Source organism: Callithrix jacchus, chromosome 21, assembly GCF_049354715.1.
Source record: "Callithrix jacchus isolate 240 chromosome 21, calJac240_pri, whole genome shotgun sequence".
Classification (NCBI taxonomy): Eukaryota; Metazoa; Chordata; class Mammalia; order Primates; family Cebidae; genus Callithrix; species Callithrix jacchus.
The window spans coordinates 17,277,554-17,294,442 of record NC_133522.1 but is presented as its reverse complement, the minus strand read 5'-3'; the positions used below and the strand labels follow the sequence as shown (position 1 = coordinate 17,294,442).

The 16,889-nt window shown below is 35.9% G+C and overlaps 1 protein-coding gene across 38 annotated transcripts in view; it reads left to right on the top strand.

The window, feature by feature from the left end:
• The window catches only part of ROBO2 (roundabout guidance receptor 2), a 1,334,178-nt gene that overhangs the window by 787,361 nt on the left and 529,928 nt on the right, over positions 1 to 16,889 (top strand). For all 38 annotated transcript variants that reach the window (XM_078358529.1, XM_078358528.1, XM_078358527.1 and 35 more), the window contains exon 2: positions 3,479 to 3,805. In XM_078358529.1, coding sequence (XP_078214655.1) covers positions 3,479 to 3,805 — 327 coding nt within the window. The remainder of the gene's footprint in view (positions 1 to 3,478; positions 3,806 to 16,889) is intronic.

Genomic DNA, 16,889 nt, shown 5'->3' with positions numbered 1-16,889 from the left:
CGGTGAGTTTTGCTGACAACTCAGCTTTATTTTTTGACCAACTAATGGAGTTGTTTTATCCAATAATACAGAATACCCAGTAATTTAGTGCTCCTTGACAATCTTAAAGGCCCAACCTCTTTGGGAATATGATGAGAGCTACACTGCCTCCCACCACTACTACCTCCCCTTTACACAATAAAACTTATTTTCACACACAATTTTAAAGAATCCAAAGACTTATGTAAGGCTCATGCATTGGGTCCATCTTAAAATCACTGCTATTGTTATGTAATGTCTGAATTTAAGAAAGCTCAGAATTATGGAAATTAACCCATATTTTTAATATCACTCTAAAACTTAGATTTTAGCAGTATTTCTGTATATCTATCTTTCTAATCTGTCTTTCTCCCTGTCTCTCTAATCTATCTATCTTTCTCCCTGTCTCTCTAATCTATCTATCTGTCTGGCTGGTGAGACCTTTAAAGTTTATTTTATGTCCTAATTATCTATTGCAAACCTAATGATTTCATTAGAGCCTAAAATTATAAATGAAGAAAATCATGTTAACTATTGTTAGGAGCAAGCACAAATTGTTATACACCTTTTATTAAACTTGTTCATGCTGTTCTTTTATCAACTTTTCAAAAATTTGCTTGAGATATAATTCATATACCACAAAACTCACCCAGAGTATACAATAAAATAATCTTTATTGCATTCAAAGAGTAATACAACCATCACCATAATTAATTTCAGAATATTTTCATCACCCTTAAAGAAATCCCATCCCTGTTGGAAGCACTTTCCAGACCTTCTCCATTCCCCACTTCCATAGCTCAGCCCTAGGCATGTATTAATCTACATTTTATGTCCATGGATTTTCCTACTCTGGACATTTCACATAAATGGAATTGTACAATATATAATCCATTGCAACTAGCTTCTTTCGCTTATATTTTCCATGTTCATCTATGTTGTAGCATGCATTATTCATACTTCATTTTTAAGGCTGAATAATATTTCATTGTATAGATACAGCACATTTTATTTATCCATTCATCATGGACATTTATCTTATTGATTCACTCTTTTTAATCAGTTCAGTTGGTAGACCTTTGAGTTGTTTCTACTTTCTTGGCTATTGTGAAAAATACTGCTATGAGTATTCATGAGTAAATTTTGTGTGGATGTATGATTTCATTTTGGGGTGATAAATATCTAGGAGTGAAATCGCTGGGTCATGTGGTAACTACATGTTTGACATTTTGAGGACCTTCCAGATTGTTTGCCAAAGTGACTGTATGATTTAAATTCACACCAGCAATGGATGAGGCTTTTAGTTTTTTCACACCCTTGACAATACTTGTTATTTTACACCGTTTTGATTATATGCATCCTAGTGAGTATGAAGCGTATTTCATTGTAGTTTTGATTTATATTTCTCTAATAGCTAATGATGTGGTGTATCTCTTTATGTGGTTACTATTTGTCTAACTTCTTTGTCAAATTTGTCCAACTTCTTATTCCAACCTTTGCCCATTTTAAAATTTGATTATTTACACCTTTCTTGAGTTATGAGTTCTTTGGATATTCTGAATATAAATCCATTATCGGTATATGATTTGCAGATTGTTTTTTCTAATTCAGTGTGTAGTATTCTTTCAAGCACAAATATTTAAACATTATATAGCATCCAGTTTATTTATTTTTTCTTCTGTTGCTTATGCTTTTGGTATCACATCCCAGAAGGTATCACCTAACTCAAAATCATAAAACCTTGCCTCTATAATTTTTTGTAATCATTTTATAGCTTTACTTTTTACATTTAGGTTGTAGATGTTCTTTGATGTTTTTATAAAAGTAGGAGTAAAATTACTAGAAGAGTATCCTGATATGACAGTACTATATTCTTTAGGTAACATAGTTTACAAATATTGTAATGATAATTACAATATCATTAGTCGCTGGTATGATCTCTCTTTCTTTGTACTGTGTATAGGGATATACCAAATTTTGTCAAGCATTTTTTTTGTGTGTGTGATATGGTGTATTTTTTTCTTCTTCTTTTCTACCTGAACCATCATTTCCCAAGCTCAGATACTTTTTATTTTTCTCTTGGACTATCAAAGTAAATTACAACTGTCTTCATATCTCCATTGGTATCCCTTATTGACAATGCAGACTAAAAGTATCTTTCAGTTATACACATAGTCATGTCACTGCCTCCTTAAAATCTGTGAGCCAGGTGACATAACAGTCATAATCCTGAGCATGGTATAAATCCCATTGTCTCAGGCTGTAAGACTGCCTTACACCTTTTTCTCCCATGTCATCTTTCTTCCTGATTGTGAAATGTAGCATGCACATAACTCTCATTTTTTTCTCTTTTTGCTGATGGCATCCTTTGCATGATGCTTTTCTCTTTTAGTTGTCGAATTTTCATTCTTTTTTTTTTTTTTGAGATGGAGTTTCGCTCTCCTTACCCAGGCTGGAGTGCAATGGTGCGATCTTGGCTCACCGCAACCTCCACCTCCTGGGTTCAGGCAATTCTCCTGCCTCAACCTCCTGAGTAGCTGGGATTACAGGCATGCACCACAGTGCCCAGCTAATTTTTTGTATTTTTTAGTAGAGACGGGGTCTCACCATGTTGACCAGGATGGTCTCGATCTGTTGACCTCGTGATCCACCCGCCTCGGCCTCCCAAAGTGCTGGGATTACACGCTTGAGCCACCGCGCCTGGCCCGCATTTTCATTCTTTACAGCTCAACCTAAATGTAATTTTTTTGGGGGTGGGGAAGAGATCTCTTATTATACTTGATTTAGAGTTAACTTTTGAAGTTTTTCTTTCTGCATATGGTACATTTCTTGTATACTTCTATGCAGCCACATTCCATTTTAACACTGATTTATACTTGAGCTCTTCAGTCAAATACACTTGAGTTCTAAATCCTGCCTCTACTGCCTGCTTTATCCACGTTCCTGGGCAACTGACATCATTTCCTAAGCTTTTGACTCATCTGTTAAATGGAGATAATCTTTGTACATAATTTGCAGGTCTCTTTTTGTGTTAGTCTGATAACACATTGGCAGCACACTAAATGATATGTGTGTGTGTCTTCTAGGTGCTTGCCGACGTGGCTTTCTTCCCCAGTATACAGTAAGCAATCTGAGGACAGGAAATTAGTCTTACTCATCTTAATCCCCATGCTGACCCCAGAAGAAAATATCTTGTTCTGTTTTACTTTTGCTTGTCTTGATTCATGGAACACGTTAAACCTAACTCCTTAGAGTTAACATATTAATGTATTGATATACTGCCCCATTCCACAATGAAGTACAGATGACTTCTGAGATACTTACACGAAACGAAACATAAGCAAAATCATATTCAGTGGCATAACCGAAGGGTTTAATTTCACCATCAGGAAACTAAGTGAAACTGAAGGTTTTGATAAGGAAATGTTAAAGCTTGTCTTTATTCTGTCATGTTTTGCAGGATCGCGTCTTCGCCAGGAAGACTTTCCCCCGCGGATTGTGGAGCACCCTTCCGATGTTATCGTCTCTAAGGGAGAGCCCACGACTCTGAACTGTAAGGCGGAGGGCCGGCCAACACCCACCATTGAGTGGTACAAAGATGGGGAGCGGGTGGAGACTGACAAGGACGATCCCCGGTCCCACAGGATGCTTCTGCCCAGCGGATCCTTATTCTTCTTGCGCATCGTGCATGGGCGCAGAAGTAAGCCTGATGAAGGAAGCTACGTTTGTGTTGCAAGGAACTATCTTGGCGAAGCAGTGAGTCGAAATGCATCTCTGGAAGTGGCATGTAAGTGAATATAATGAATCTCATAGGTACATTTACTTTTATTTATTTCAAGTAAGTTTTGATGTGTTCCCATAGATGCTAAAGCCCGAAGAATCAAACGATCAACACACTACATAATTTTACTTGGCTTTCTTCAAAGAAGTCTGGTCAGGATGATATCAAGCCAGGGAATTGTAGAAAATCTGTTTATATGAAATCAGGGTGGCAAATACGTTATTATAAGATAGCAAAGCGTCAATGATGCTGTTCATACTTAAGACTTGAATTATTAATGAGAGGCATAGTCATGTTTTAAAGTTGGCTATGTTAAAATGAAAAGTTTAGGCCAGGCGCTGTGGCTCACACCTGTAATCCCAGCACTTTGGGAGGCCGTGGCGAGTAGATCACGAGGTCAAGAGATGGAGACCATCCTGGCCAAAACGGTGAAACCCTGTCTCTACTAAAAATACAAAAATTAGCTGGGCATGGTGGTGCGTACCTGTAGTCCCAGCTACTCGGGAGGCTGAGGCAGGAGAATTGCTTGAACCGGGGAGGCAGAGGTTGCAGTGAGCCTGGATTGCACCACGGCACTCCAGCATGGTGGCTGGCAAAGGAGAGAGACTCTGTCTCAAAATAAATAAATAAATAAATAAAATGAAAAGTTTATGTGTAGCAATACAAGGTATGCATTCAATATTGTCCCTATTTCTGTTATCAATTTATAGGTAAGTAATTATTTATACACACACCCCACACACATATAGATATATACGTTTACTTTGAAATCTAACTTACGTTTACTTTGAAATCTAACTTTTATCAGCAACATTAAAAAGAACATACTCTTTTATTCTGTGGGTTATACCTACTCTTCTGTTTCCAGGCTCAATTCAGGAATTATAAGGTATGGCAAGGAGAATACCCCAAGAATAACAGTAATTATACTTTTTAATTTACTTATTCATTTACAATAAAGCTCATCAGAGAAGAGACCTGCTGTCTGCGGGAACAGAATGTTCATATATAGGAGGGTTTCTCACTTCTACTCAATCTTGGTAATCAGAAATAGCTAAGGACATGCCTTACTGTTGGTGTTTTTATATATTTATTTTTTTCATCAGATAGTGCAAATAGCAGTGGTAAATCAAAGTATCAGTGTTCTCCATCAGTTTGAACATTGACTCCATAACTTCATGGATTCGTTTCTAGAACAAAATTAAAACCGGATAGTTATTTTTCTAATTTGTAACTGAGAGTTTGGGGTTGTAATATAAATAATGCAATGAAAGTTTGATACTAAGTTATCTGTTTTGAGGAAAGATTTTATCTAGACTAAATTGTGAATAATCCAATAATTATGCTTTAAAATGTTTGTACTCTTCAGCTTTCTTGTTGTCATGTACACCTTCAAAGATAGGAGAGCTGGGAAATTTCAAGATGCTGGAGTCTTAGGTATATAGCTACATATATTTTCTCCTAAATGATAGCTCATAGGCTTATGTCTTTCTTTTGGTAAATAAAAAGATACTATTTCTTATGCAGCTATCCCAGTGAAGGCTTTTGTTCTCAGGTGTCTGCTTCTGAGTTAGAGTTTCTGCTAAGAAATCTGGAATCAACTGATGCTGGAAATATATAATACCAACAGGAAAAGACTAGGAGAATCTTAAGACCCATATTTTTTATTTTATGTGAGGTGCCTTGAGATATGAGCATTTGGACTTTACTTAACAATGGCATTTTATACTGGCCACCAAGTAGTTTTATTTGTATAAAATGATACTTCAAAAAGCCCTTAAAATAAATGCAATTTGAAATACATACACAAAATTTCAAGAATGCAAATATCTATACCTGTTCCATTTCTATTTGGAAACATCTAATTTTGGAAACTTCTCAAACATGTTGAAATACTTCAATACCAAATTTGATTGATTTTTTTCCCCACCAGATCTTTCTATGGTAAATATGACTGCCATTATTCTCCCATTTTCTAGATAAAGAAATTGATGCCCATAAAGTTTAGGTGACCAAGATACAGACAATAAATTAATGAGGGATCCTAGACCAGATCCTGAATTTTCTAATTTTTATTTTTAGGGAATTGTTCCATATTTGAGAAACACTCTAAATGAAATCTGGTCTGTTTTAAATATATGAAAATTAAAAATTTTGAATTTTTCATAATGTTTAAAAATTTTATCTACTCAGCGGCAAATGTTTAAATGTTTAATAAAATTTTAAATTTCAAAATTAAAGTGTATAAAAATTTACCATTTTATTGTTTGGCAGTTATACACTTACTTTTTATCCTAAGCCTTTGCTTTGTTAAAATTGGTCCCAGCACGCATGTATCATTTGTTTTTATTTCATCTAAAAGAATTGTTTTCTTTTCTAGTTGCATTGATAATAGTGAATCAAGCTGTTTTAGGAAGAATATTTTAAACTATGATTTGTGTGTGTGTGTAATGTGATGGTAATTTTTTTTTTATTTTGAAATACATGAGCTTTAAGAAATGCTTGAATTACTGATGACCTAGAGAGGAAAACAAGAAGGCTTGCAAATTGGATTAGGTAGTGAATAAAATTCTTTCTTTTAAGGCCATGTCAACAGTTTATTCCATCTGAGGCATCACAAGGTCAAATAATACTCATTTATATGTTGCTCATCTCTTTCCATTAGCTTATCAGTCTTCTTTCTTTCCTTATGTATTTCATAAAACACATTAATATGGAAATTTGGGTCAAAGTGTTGTGATTTTTTCAGTATCTATTGGTAAATAATGTGTATTTTTATAAAATGATAAAGGAACAGCTATAGAGGAACAACTCCAGATTATGTTAAACTGATCTTCATATTTTAGAAAATAACATAAATACTCATTTTGGTACTTTCACTTAATCTATTAATAGAAGGTGAACAGCCACTGAAAGAAGTGTTAAATATGAAAGAAGACACATTCCAGTCTATTCTCAAAGAGCTCACATTCTAGTTCAGCTGACAAACATGTAAATAAATAGTTACTGTAATTAACTAAATAGATAATACAGCTTATTATAAAGACAAGTAAAAAAGACGAAGCAAATCTGGAGGGAAGATATCTAATTCTTCCTAGATAGGTAAATTTTAGATATAATTCTAAGAGGATACATTCCGCTAAAAAAAACTGCAAGCGATCTAAATACCACTATCATTGGCTAAATATATTGTGCAATGTATATAATAGAATATAGAATAGATAGATGATAGATAGATAGATAGATAGATAGATAGATAGATAGATAGATAGATAGATTCTTTGAGCTGTGATTTAAGGTCAGGTAAGAATGTTCTGGGTAGAAAGTGAAGTTGAAAGACCATCCTGGTAGAAAGAATGGAAGCTTAAATGAACACTGTGTTATCTGGAGAACTGCCAGATGTCTGGAAATGAGATTGGGGGCAGAGTAAATTAGAAAGGTTGGTATATGTTGAATCAAAATCTAAACTATTTTGATATGAGAAAAGAGAATCTTTGAAAGATAATTGAAGATTGCATTAAAGATATGATGATTGAAGTCAGAGAGGTGTTAGGTAATTGTCAAATAATTCAGAAAAGAGTTGATGCTAGATTCTAAACTGAAAATAGGTGTGAAGGTTGAAAGGAGGCAACAGTTTGAAACATATTTAGGAATTGTAAACTTTGTTACATTATGGTCAGTTTGGGGAAGTAGAGGATGATTACCAGATTTGTTTTGTTTGTTTTGTCTTTTTGGCTGAGTGACTGGCTATATTATAGTGCTAACCATTCATAGGAGGGTAGGTACAGGAGAAATAACTCTAGGGAACAGAAGAGTATGGTAAACTTTAGCTGTATTTTTTGACATACCAATGAAATAGTAAGCTTAAAATAGCTCAAATTTCATTACAGAAACAGATGCAGAAGTTGAGGGGAGAGGATTTTCCCAGATAGGTGTTGAAGCCATGGAAGTGGGCAGAAATAGATGTGATTGCCAGGCAGGCTGTGGGCAGGGAGCAGTGAATAAGGGGTGAGTCCAATCCCATTGCTTAGAACAACAATATTTAGTGGTGGTCAAGGAAATAATTGCTTATGCAAAAGGATCAGGCTTAGTAGATGTATCAGAGTAATGGAATGTGGGCAGTGACGTGGTAATAATAAATAAGGAATACTTTTAAGAGTACTAAAAGTGGGGCCAGGTGTGGTGGCTCAGACATGTGGCTCCCATTTGGGAGGCTAAGGTAGGCGGATCACTCGAGGCGAGGAGTTTAAGACCAGCGTGGCTAACATGTTGAAACCCCAGCTCTATTAAAAATGCAAAATTTAACCTGCAATCCCAGCTACTCAGGAGGCTGAGGCAGGAGAATCGCTTGAACCTGGGAGGCAGAGGTGACAGTGAGCTGGGATTGCACCCCGTCACTTTGTACTGGGCGACAGAGTGAGACTTAGTCTCAAAACAAACAAAACCCAAGAGTACTAAAAGTGGTTGTCACAATGCAAATGCCACAGGCTAGTCAAATAAACAGTATCTGTGGGCTCTAGTGATGGGGACAGGGCACAACAGCTGAGGAGTGAGTGGTGGTGGAATGGAAGTAGCAAATGCTGTCGGTTCTGTTCTAGCATGTGGCTCTGAATGGAGGGTGGAGAATTAGAGCAGGGTACCTCAACCTCTACATCACTGACATTTAGGAGCAGAAATATATTTATTATGTATGCATGGTGGCAGGGGGGTTGTGCTCTGCATTGTAGGATGTTTAGACACACTCTGGCATATGTTCACAAGATGCTAGTGGGATCCTCTGTAAACCTGTTGAGACAACCAGTATGTCTCCAGACATTGGAAATATTCCTCAGGAGAGAAAGGCAGTCGAGAACCACTGACCTAGATGTACCTAAGTATTCAAGAGTGTACTGATATGTAAGACATAAACATGTCACAAGCTTTATTGTAAAATGATTATTGATAAAAAATTTAGAAAATATTTTACTATTTTTGCTTCACCTTGGTTGTCATTTTAAATTTCAAAAATGTTGACTTCTACTACAATATGAAATATGGAATTTTATTGATAACCATATGTCTTGACAGTTTTTTTTTAGAAGTCAGCCATTTCTTTACAATATTATATTCACTTTGGTTTTTGTTTTTCTTTAATACATGCTTCAGCATTATGTTCTGAAACAATACAGCAGAGGGGAAAAATCTTCAGGGCCAATCGTTGTCATGATTCAGATCTAATCACCTCATATTTGCTTTTAGTTTTTTTCTTGTTTTAGGAAAAAAAAATTCTATCTGGAAAGTGTTTTTTGAGTCTCTTGAACTTAAGAATAACCTCTAGGCAAAAATGATTTTTAAATAGTTAGAAAACAGTTGCAGAGTTCATAAGCAAGACGCCTGGCACTCAAAAATACATAGTTTTCCAATAGGACCACCAAGGGAGCCATGGTGTAGCTCGTGCAGATAGAGTTTCAGTTCTGAACACTGGTGCTCTCTGTCTATCGAGCAGAAGAAGCGTAGGGGGTCCTCACAGAGATTGTAGCTGCCTGTGATGTAGCCTGAGTCAGTGGCAGCCTCCAGAGATAGCAGCTGCAGCCCCAGGTGGCAAATATATGACAGCAGCTTGATCTATCGACCAGGGTAAGAGGGGGTTCTGGCCTAAATGAAAATTCATGAAAAATTGATGAAGTCCCCAGATTATTTTTTCCGTTTCCTTTTCTCAGCACTGTGCCAGTGCAGAGAGGAGAGATTAAATGAGGTGCTGAACGCTTTAGCGGCAAGGAGGTTGTGGTTCAAAGGTCAGGGGTCACATAGAAACCGATCTTTTTTTTTTTCTTTTTTCTTACTGCTAAAGCAAAACACAAGAAACTTTTCAGATTAGCTGTGATTTACCTTGAGCTTTGATAAATAAAATGACTACATGTTCAAAAGTTGCCTTTTCATGCAGCTGCAAGAGAGAACAGATGTGCGTCATAATTCAATTGCGGGACTGGAAATAGATTGAATTCCATGACTTCAGGATGATTTCTTGTTTTTTCTTTATCTTTATATTTTTTTTCTTTCTTTTATTTTTTTGTCTTCTTGTATCAAGACTCATGCTGCATGAAAGTCATTTGGAGAAGAAAAAGGTCTTGCATTATTTATAGGTCACAGATTGCAAGAATAGCAAAACCATGGCACACTGTACAAACATAATGTTCCTGTTTGCTTTAAATCAAAAATAAATTGATGGTTTATCTGTACAAATAAGAGAGGTTGCAGAAGTGGACTGGCTTTAGTATGAGAGGGCACAGGTGGCATTAAAAATGAAGACAAGGTAAATAACTTCCTTGATATCTTCAAGTTCATAAATATGTACATTTCAGTTTTTTATTTTTATTTTGGCTGTAAATGAATCTTATCTAGGCAAAATACCTTTACACATCATAAAGACACAAGATAAATTAAATTGCAAAAAGCCCAAGTCATAGAGAGCTTTTTACAGAAAAATGCTTTATTGAGATATATTTCACATATCATATCATTTACTCATTTAATATATACACGTCAATCTTTTCGGTATATTCACAGGGTTGTGCAATGAACCTGACAATCCAATTTAGAACATTTTCATCAACCTTAAAATAAACTCTATACCTATTAGCAGTGAGTTCCCATTCCTGCACCCTCCCACCCCAACCCTTAGTAAATGCTAATCTATGTTCTATAGCTATACATTTTCCTATTCTGGACATTTCAAATGGAATAATACAGCATATTATCTTGTGTGATTATAATAGCATCTTTCCCTTAACATTAACGTTTTCAAGGATGATGTTTGTTGTAGCATGTATCGGCACTTTATTCTTTATTATTGCTGAATAATATTTCATGGGATCAACATACCACTTTTTATTTATCCATTCATCGTATGATAGACATTTACGTTACTCCCACTTTTTGTCTTCATGAACAATGTTGCTATGGAAGTTTTTGTACACATTTTTATATGTACATATGGTTTCATTGGGGAATTCTCTTAAGTTTATGCCTGAGAGTAGGATTGTCAAGTCATATGGTAACTCTGTTTAAATTTTTGAGGAATTTACATGTAATTATTATTAAGTATAGATTAAATGATATTTACTGTTGCATTGAAGTAACTGTATCTAACTTCCTTCTCAGTATGAAACACAGTTATAAAACATTTCGAGTGTTTAACAAATATTATTGTATGGTTGTAATGTTAGATTTTCTGTGTCATACACCCATAATTTTAGGTAAGATGCAACTATTTTAAAATGTGGAACAATTAATTAACCATATGGAAACAACAGATGGCCACAAATTTCCTAATAAATCCTTGAGTTACTTCCACTAGATGATTTGAACTTTGGTCCTAATTAAGTTGAATAATCTTTCTGTTTGAGTCTTCATTTTCTGTTCTGTTTCTATTTGTTCCGAAAGCAGGCAATTTGTCTTCTCAGGAGCTGACATTGCCTTTCTTGAGAAGAACTGACAGTACTTTGCTCATTCTCAGGCTACTTTCCCTTCCAAATATACTGAGGTTTTTTCTTTTATTTGATAGGTTCAGACTAAGAAATTAATGAGTGATTATACTTGAAGTCAGTTAAGTAAGTCTAGGAGTGGGAAACAACTATCATCACTGTGTGTCTTTCTTAAAACAAATAATGATAACAAACAAACATATCAACTTAAATGTAAACTCCATGGCAATGAATTGGACTGGAACTAACATTTATAGGTGTGGACCAAAAAGAATATAGGAGCAATTTTCTCTATTTGCATTTCTACAAATGTCAGGAGAGATTTCCGATATTTTTGGTGGTGGTGATAGGTGGTAGGGGAGGATACCTAAACAACTGTAAAACACTCCTAGGTCAAGGTACTTCACAGGATATTGTGAAAGTGTTATTTGGGCTGTTTTGTGAATGTGCCTTTTAATTTTGTCATACTCGAAATTAAAACCCAGGTCTCTCTTTTGATCTTCACAAATGAAGGTGTAAACTTGCTACATCTGGGGAGCATGTTTGAACTACTGATGTATTTAAATATGTATAATGCTGTATTTTGATATGAGGTTTCTTTCTGTTGATTGAATTAACTATTCAAACGCTCTCACAACAAGTCTCAAGTTGCCATTCACTGACAATTAGCCTGAATTAACTCTGACTCCAAGAAAAGCACACAAATGAAGTGAAGTCATCATGTCCTCTACTTTTCAAAAGTTTATTCTCATAGACAGTATAATTCTAAGTATGAGCCTGAGGTCTGCAGTCATGTAGATCCTATCCATAAAGTGACAAGGAAAAATATTCACAGTGATACTAACAGTGAAGGAGACAAAATACATTGAGGTCCGCTCCAGTTTCCAACCCCAGAAACCCTTTTTTATATAAACTTAAGAAAAATAATTTAGGGTTTTGAGTTTATTTCTTATTATAATTTATATTTTTTTCTTGAGATGGAGTCTCGCTCAGTCACCCAGGCTAGAGTACAGTGGCACAATCTCAGCTCACTGCAGCCTCTGCCTCCCAGGTTGAAATGTTTCTCCCACTGCAGCATCCCAGGTAGCTGGGACTACAGGTGGGTTCCACCACACATGGGTAATTTTTGTATTTTTGGTAGAGATGGGATTTTGCCAAGTTGCCCAGGCTGGTCTTGAACTCTTGACCTCAAGCAGTCTTCCTGCACTGGCCTCCCAAAGTGCTGGGATTACAGGCATGAGCCACTGCACCCGGCCTCTTACTATGAATTTTTAATTTAGTAGATTTCAACTGGTGTGTAGATGTAAGTTGATTTTACTGAAATACTGAAAATGTATGTAGGTTGACATTATGCTTAGGAAATATAATTTTGTGCAGTAACTCATATGCTTTTCTCTCAGGATTTGTGTTTTGGCAGGATTAAAGATTTCCAATTTCCCTTCTTTAGATTGAATTTGTTTCTGATAATTATAAAGTACATCTTTTAATTCTGAAACACCTCCAACAGGTTTCTAACATTATGGAAGGTTGTACTTCTTTTAAACATTAGTCAGTATATATGCTAAGGTCTTTACGGAAGTATAGAAGGAAAAACAATAGGTGAAGTTCTGTTTAACTCTGAAAGTGTTTTCTTTATAGATGTTTCTCACAGTCTGTGATTTTACTGCTAAGGGTTGTGTTCAATAATATTAAGACATTCTCTCCACTATATACCATTAGAATTGGTTTCTCCTTGTAGGAGATTTTCTAAAGCAATTCTCAACCACCCATTTCTGAATTTAAAATATGTATACATTTTTGTCAATTAGATGTTATCCACTTTTGTCAATATCTCCCAAGAAATACTTCATGAAAGCATTAGTGAGCCCAGGTTGGGGTGGTTCTGTTACTCTTGGGGTTTCCCGGCACAGCTCTTCTTTGGCTACTAAGACACCAGTACTTTAGTATTTTGGGGTGTCTTAGTCTGTTCAAGCTACTTCAAGAAAATACCGTAAGTTGGATGACTTTTAAGGAAAAGAAATGTATTTATCAAAGTTCCGGAGCCGGTAAGCCTGAGCTCAGAGAGCCAGCATGGCTGGATTTTGGTAAGGCCCCACCTCCTGGTTCGTAGATGGTGTCTGCACAAGGTGAAAAGGCCTTAATCCCATTTAGAGGTGCTCTGTCTCATCACCTAATCATCTTCCAAAGGCTCCACTTCCAATATCATCACCTTGGGGGATAAGATTTCACCATATGAATTTGGGGGGGGATATAAACATTGTGACCATAGCTCTGGCCCTTGGAAAGAATTCAAGCAAAGGTTGTAAGAGAGGCAGAAGTTTGGATGGCATGACAGACAGGGCCTGAAAATTGAGCTTAAATTAACACCCAGGCAGAGGAAAGGCCATCCTTTATTACCTATATTAGCAGCCCTACATGTTTGTCAGTTCCTCATCTAAGGCGGCAACCAACTGCAAATTCAAAATAATTTTTAAAAACCAATAAAAATATGCCAACAAGAAATATTATAAATCATATGGTATAGCACCTATTTACGTAGCATTTATACAGTATTAGGTATTATAAGTAATCAAGAGATGATTTTAATATATACAGTAATGTGTATAGCTATATGCAAATACTCTGCCATTTTATAAAGTAGAATTGTGCATCCAGTGATTTCGGTATCTGCAGGGGTCTTGAGACCAGTCTCCTCTAGATATCAAGGGACAAATGTATCGCTTTCTGTGAGTCAGGCAATTTCCTACCTGTGTAAGCATAAAGCAGTCATTACATTTTTTGTGTGATTGTCTAACATTTAAGTCTGAATGAATATTTTGGAATAAACTTTGCAGTATATATATAGAGAAATATAATGTAACTATTTTTTCCATAACATAAGGTACATTTGATATAAACCGTTTTATATAAATCCACCTGCCTCATTTTCTTTCTTCTTGCTTTCTTCGCTTATTCAGATTGCATGAGTACATTATACATATATATGTGTGTGTATGCATATAAACATATATGTATTTTTCCATAAGGTATATTTGACATAAACTACTTTATATAAATCCAACTGCCTCATTTTCCTTCTTCTTGCTTTCTTTGCTTATTCATATTGAATGAGTATATTATACATATATGTTGTGTATATATGTTTACATGTACATATGATGTGATATTAGAGATGTGATCTCAACTCACTCTGTTGCCTAGGCTGGTCTGGAACTCCTGGCCTTAAGTGACCCCCCTACCTTGGCCTCATGAAGTGCTGGGATTACAGGTATGAACCATCAGGACCAGAGAATATTTTCTCTTAAATCAACTTCTAAGAGTCTTTATTAGGTTTCCTAATCATTAGGAGTAAAAAGGGATTTAAGAGCACCTCAGTAGTGCTACGCTGCATATGATGAGTCTGAATCACTTCATCAAGTGACAGTGAACATTCCATCCTGGTGGTGGTGTAGGGTATGGGTCTTCAGACAGGGCATACTGCAGGAGTGAGGAGGGCCACAAGTTGCTTCTAAGTGAATCTGAATGAATGATGGACTTAGAAAACCGGAAAGAGGTATACAAACAAAACTCTGAGGTTATGGTTGGCTGGGTTTGGAGGGAAAATAATATATTAGCTTAATTGGGGGATGGGTGTAGGGTAGTAGAGGGAGATAAATATATCAAGGTAGAGGTTAGTAATGACTAAAGGAATTAATGAGCTTTCATGTTATCCTAGAACCTAAGGGAGCCCCGATTGATGTGGGCTTGTTACTTGGAAGTGAGGTTTAAAAGGAGACGTGATACTGCCAGGTAATCCCAGCACTTTGGGAGGCCAAGTCAGGCAGATCAAAACCTGGAGTTCGAGACCAGCCTGGCCAATATGGTGAAACCCTGTTTCTACTTAAAATAGAAAAATGAGCCGGGCATCGTGGCAGATACCTGTTTTCCCAGCTACTTGGGAGGCTGAGGTAGGAGAATTGCTTGAATCCAGGAGACGGAGGTTGCAGTGAGCCAAGATCATGCCATTGCACTCCAACCTGGGTGACAGAGCAAGACTCTGTCTAAAAAAGAAAAAAAAAGAGACATGATAAACATAGTGTAGGGTGGATGGGACCCTGGAAGAGTGTGGAGGGAACAGAACTACTGTACATTCAGGTATAGTAGGATGAGGGTTACGTTGATTAATTAAGTCAATAATAGGAAAAGAGGAAATAATATGTTAAAAGAAAATTGATAGAAATTTTAAAAATGAATCCATAGTTTAAGGGAAGATTTAAATTTAATTTGCTAGAGTTTTCTACAATACCTTCTACTGGTCAGTACTTACGTAGGTGTCAAGATACAGATACTTAGAACTAGCTTTGTTCAATGTGTATAGAGTTTCAGTTGGCAAGATGAAAAAGTTCTAGAGATCGGTTGTACAACAATGTGAATATGCTTAACACTACTGAACTGTACCCTTAAAAATGGCTAAGAGGGTATACTTCTTGTTATGTGTTTTTTGGCCACAATTTAAAAAATGAGAACATTAACAAAACAAATAACGACCACAACAACAAAAAACCAAGACATGGCCCTTGCCATCAAAGAACATTCCATAGGATGACCTAGAATGTGGTGAGTGCCAGAGTGAGGGTGGAGGAGCTGCCATGCTGTGGGATACAGAGAAGAAGGCTGACTCTGCAAGAGAGTGTGGAACAGGTGAAATGATTTTGTTAGGGAGAAAAGATTATGATAATCTCTGGTGTTTACTGAGGGCCAGGCTTATTTCTGTGTTTCACACTTCTGGCTTACTCCATTCTCAAAACAACTCTAAAATTTGGGCACCATTATTTTCTCTCCACTATATTTGAGGTACACAGAAGGAGAGTTGGGATTTGAACCCTGGCAGCCTGGTTCTTGAGCCTGCTTTCTTAATCACTATGCTAAGCATCCTCACGGATTTACTTGAACAAGCAAACAAAATCATTTGACACTTGAAAGAATCATTAGCATTTTCTTAGGTATTTTACCCAGAAACTGTTATTCAATTGTATAAATCCCATGATGAGCTCTGGAAGACATGAAGTTAAAGAGCAGCATTTTGGCACTACAATTCTGTAATTCATGGGATACTATGGAAAGAAACAACAGAAAGAGTAATCTTTTCTATTTTTTTATTTAGTTACATATTGACATTTGAGAGCTCATTAGTTTATTCAAGTAATTTGATTTTCTCTGTACAGTTCCTAGTTGTCAAATATCAGTATCAAGAAAATCCATCACTTTCAGTTCTTATTGACATGTTTGCAGGCCAAAGCAGCTTGGAGATTAAGAATCCAATTTATAAGACAAGTCATCTATCATTTAATATCTAAAGATAACTTGACTACGTTTTATAGAAAAACAAATATGATAATAGCAATGATAGCTTACTACTTTAGGATACTTTCTGGAGGTTTTTTTGAATCATTAACATATTTATATGCATTATTTCTTACTATTATGTATTTGTAGACATTTGCTGACTTTGATAGTTTCTAAGTTCAATACATAGTATCACCAACATTGGTCAATTTGACCTTCAATCACTCTTTTTATTTTTTTATATTTAAAAATGAATCAAAGGAGGAAGCATAGTCTTTTCAACCAGTGATGATGGTACAATT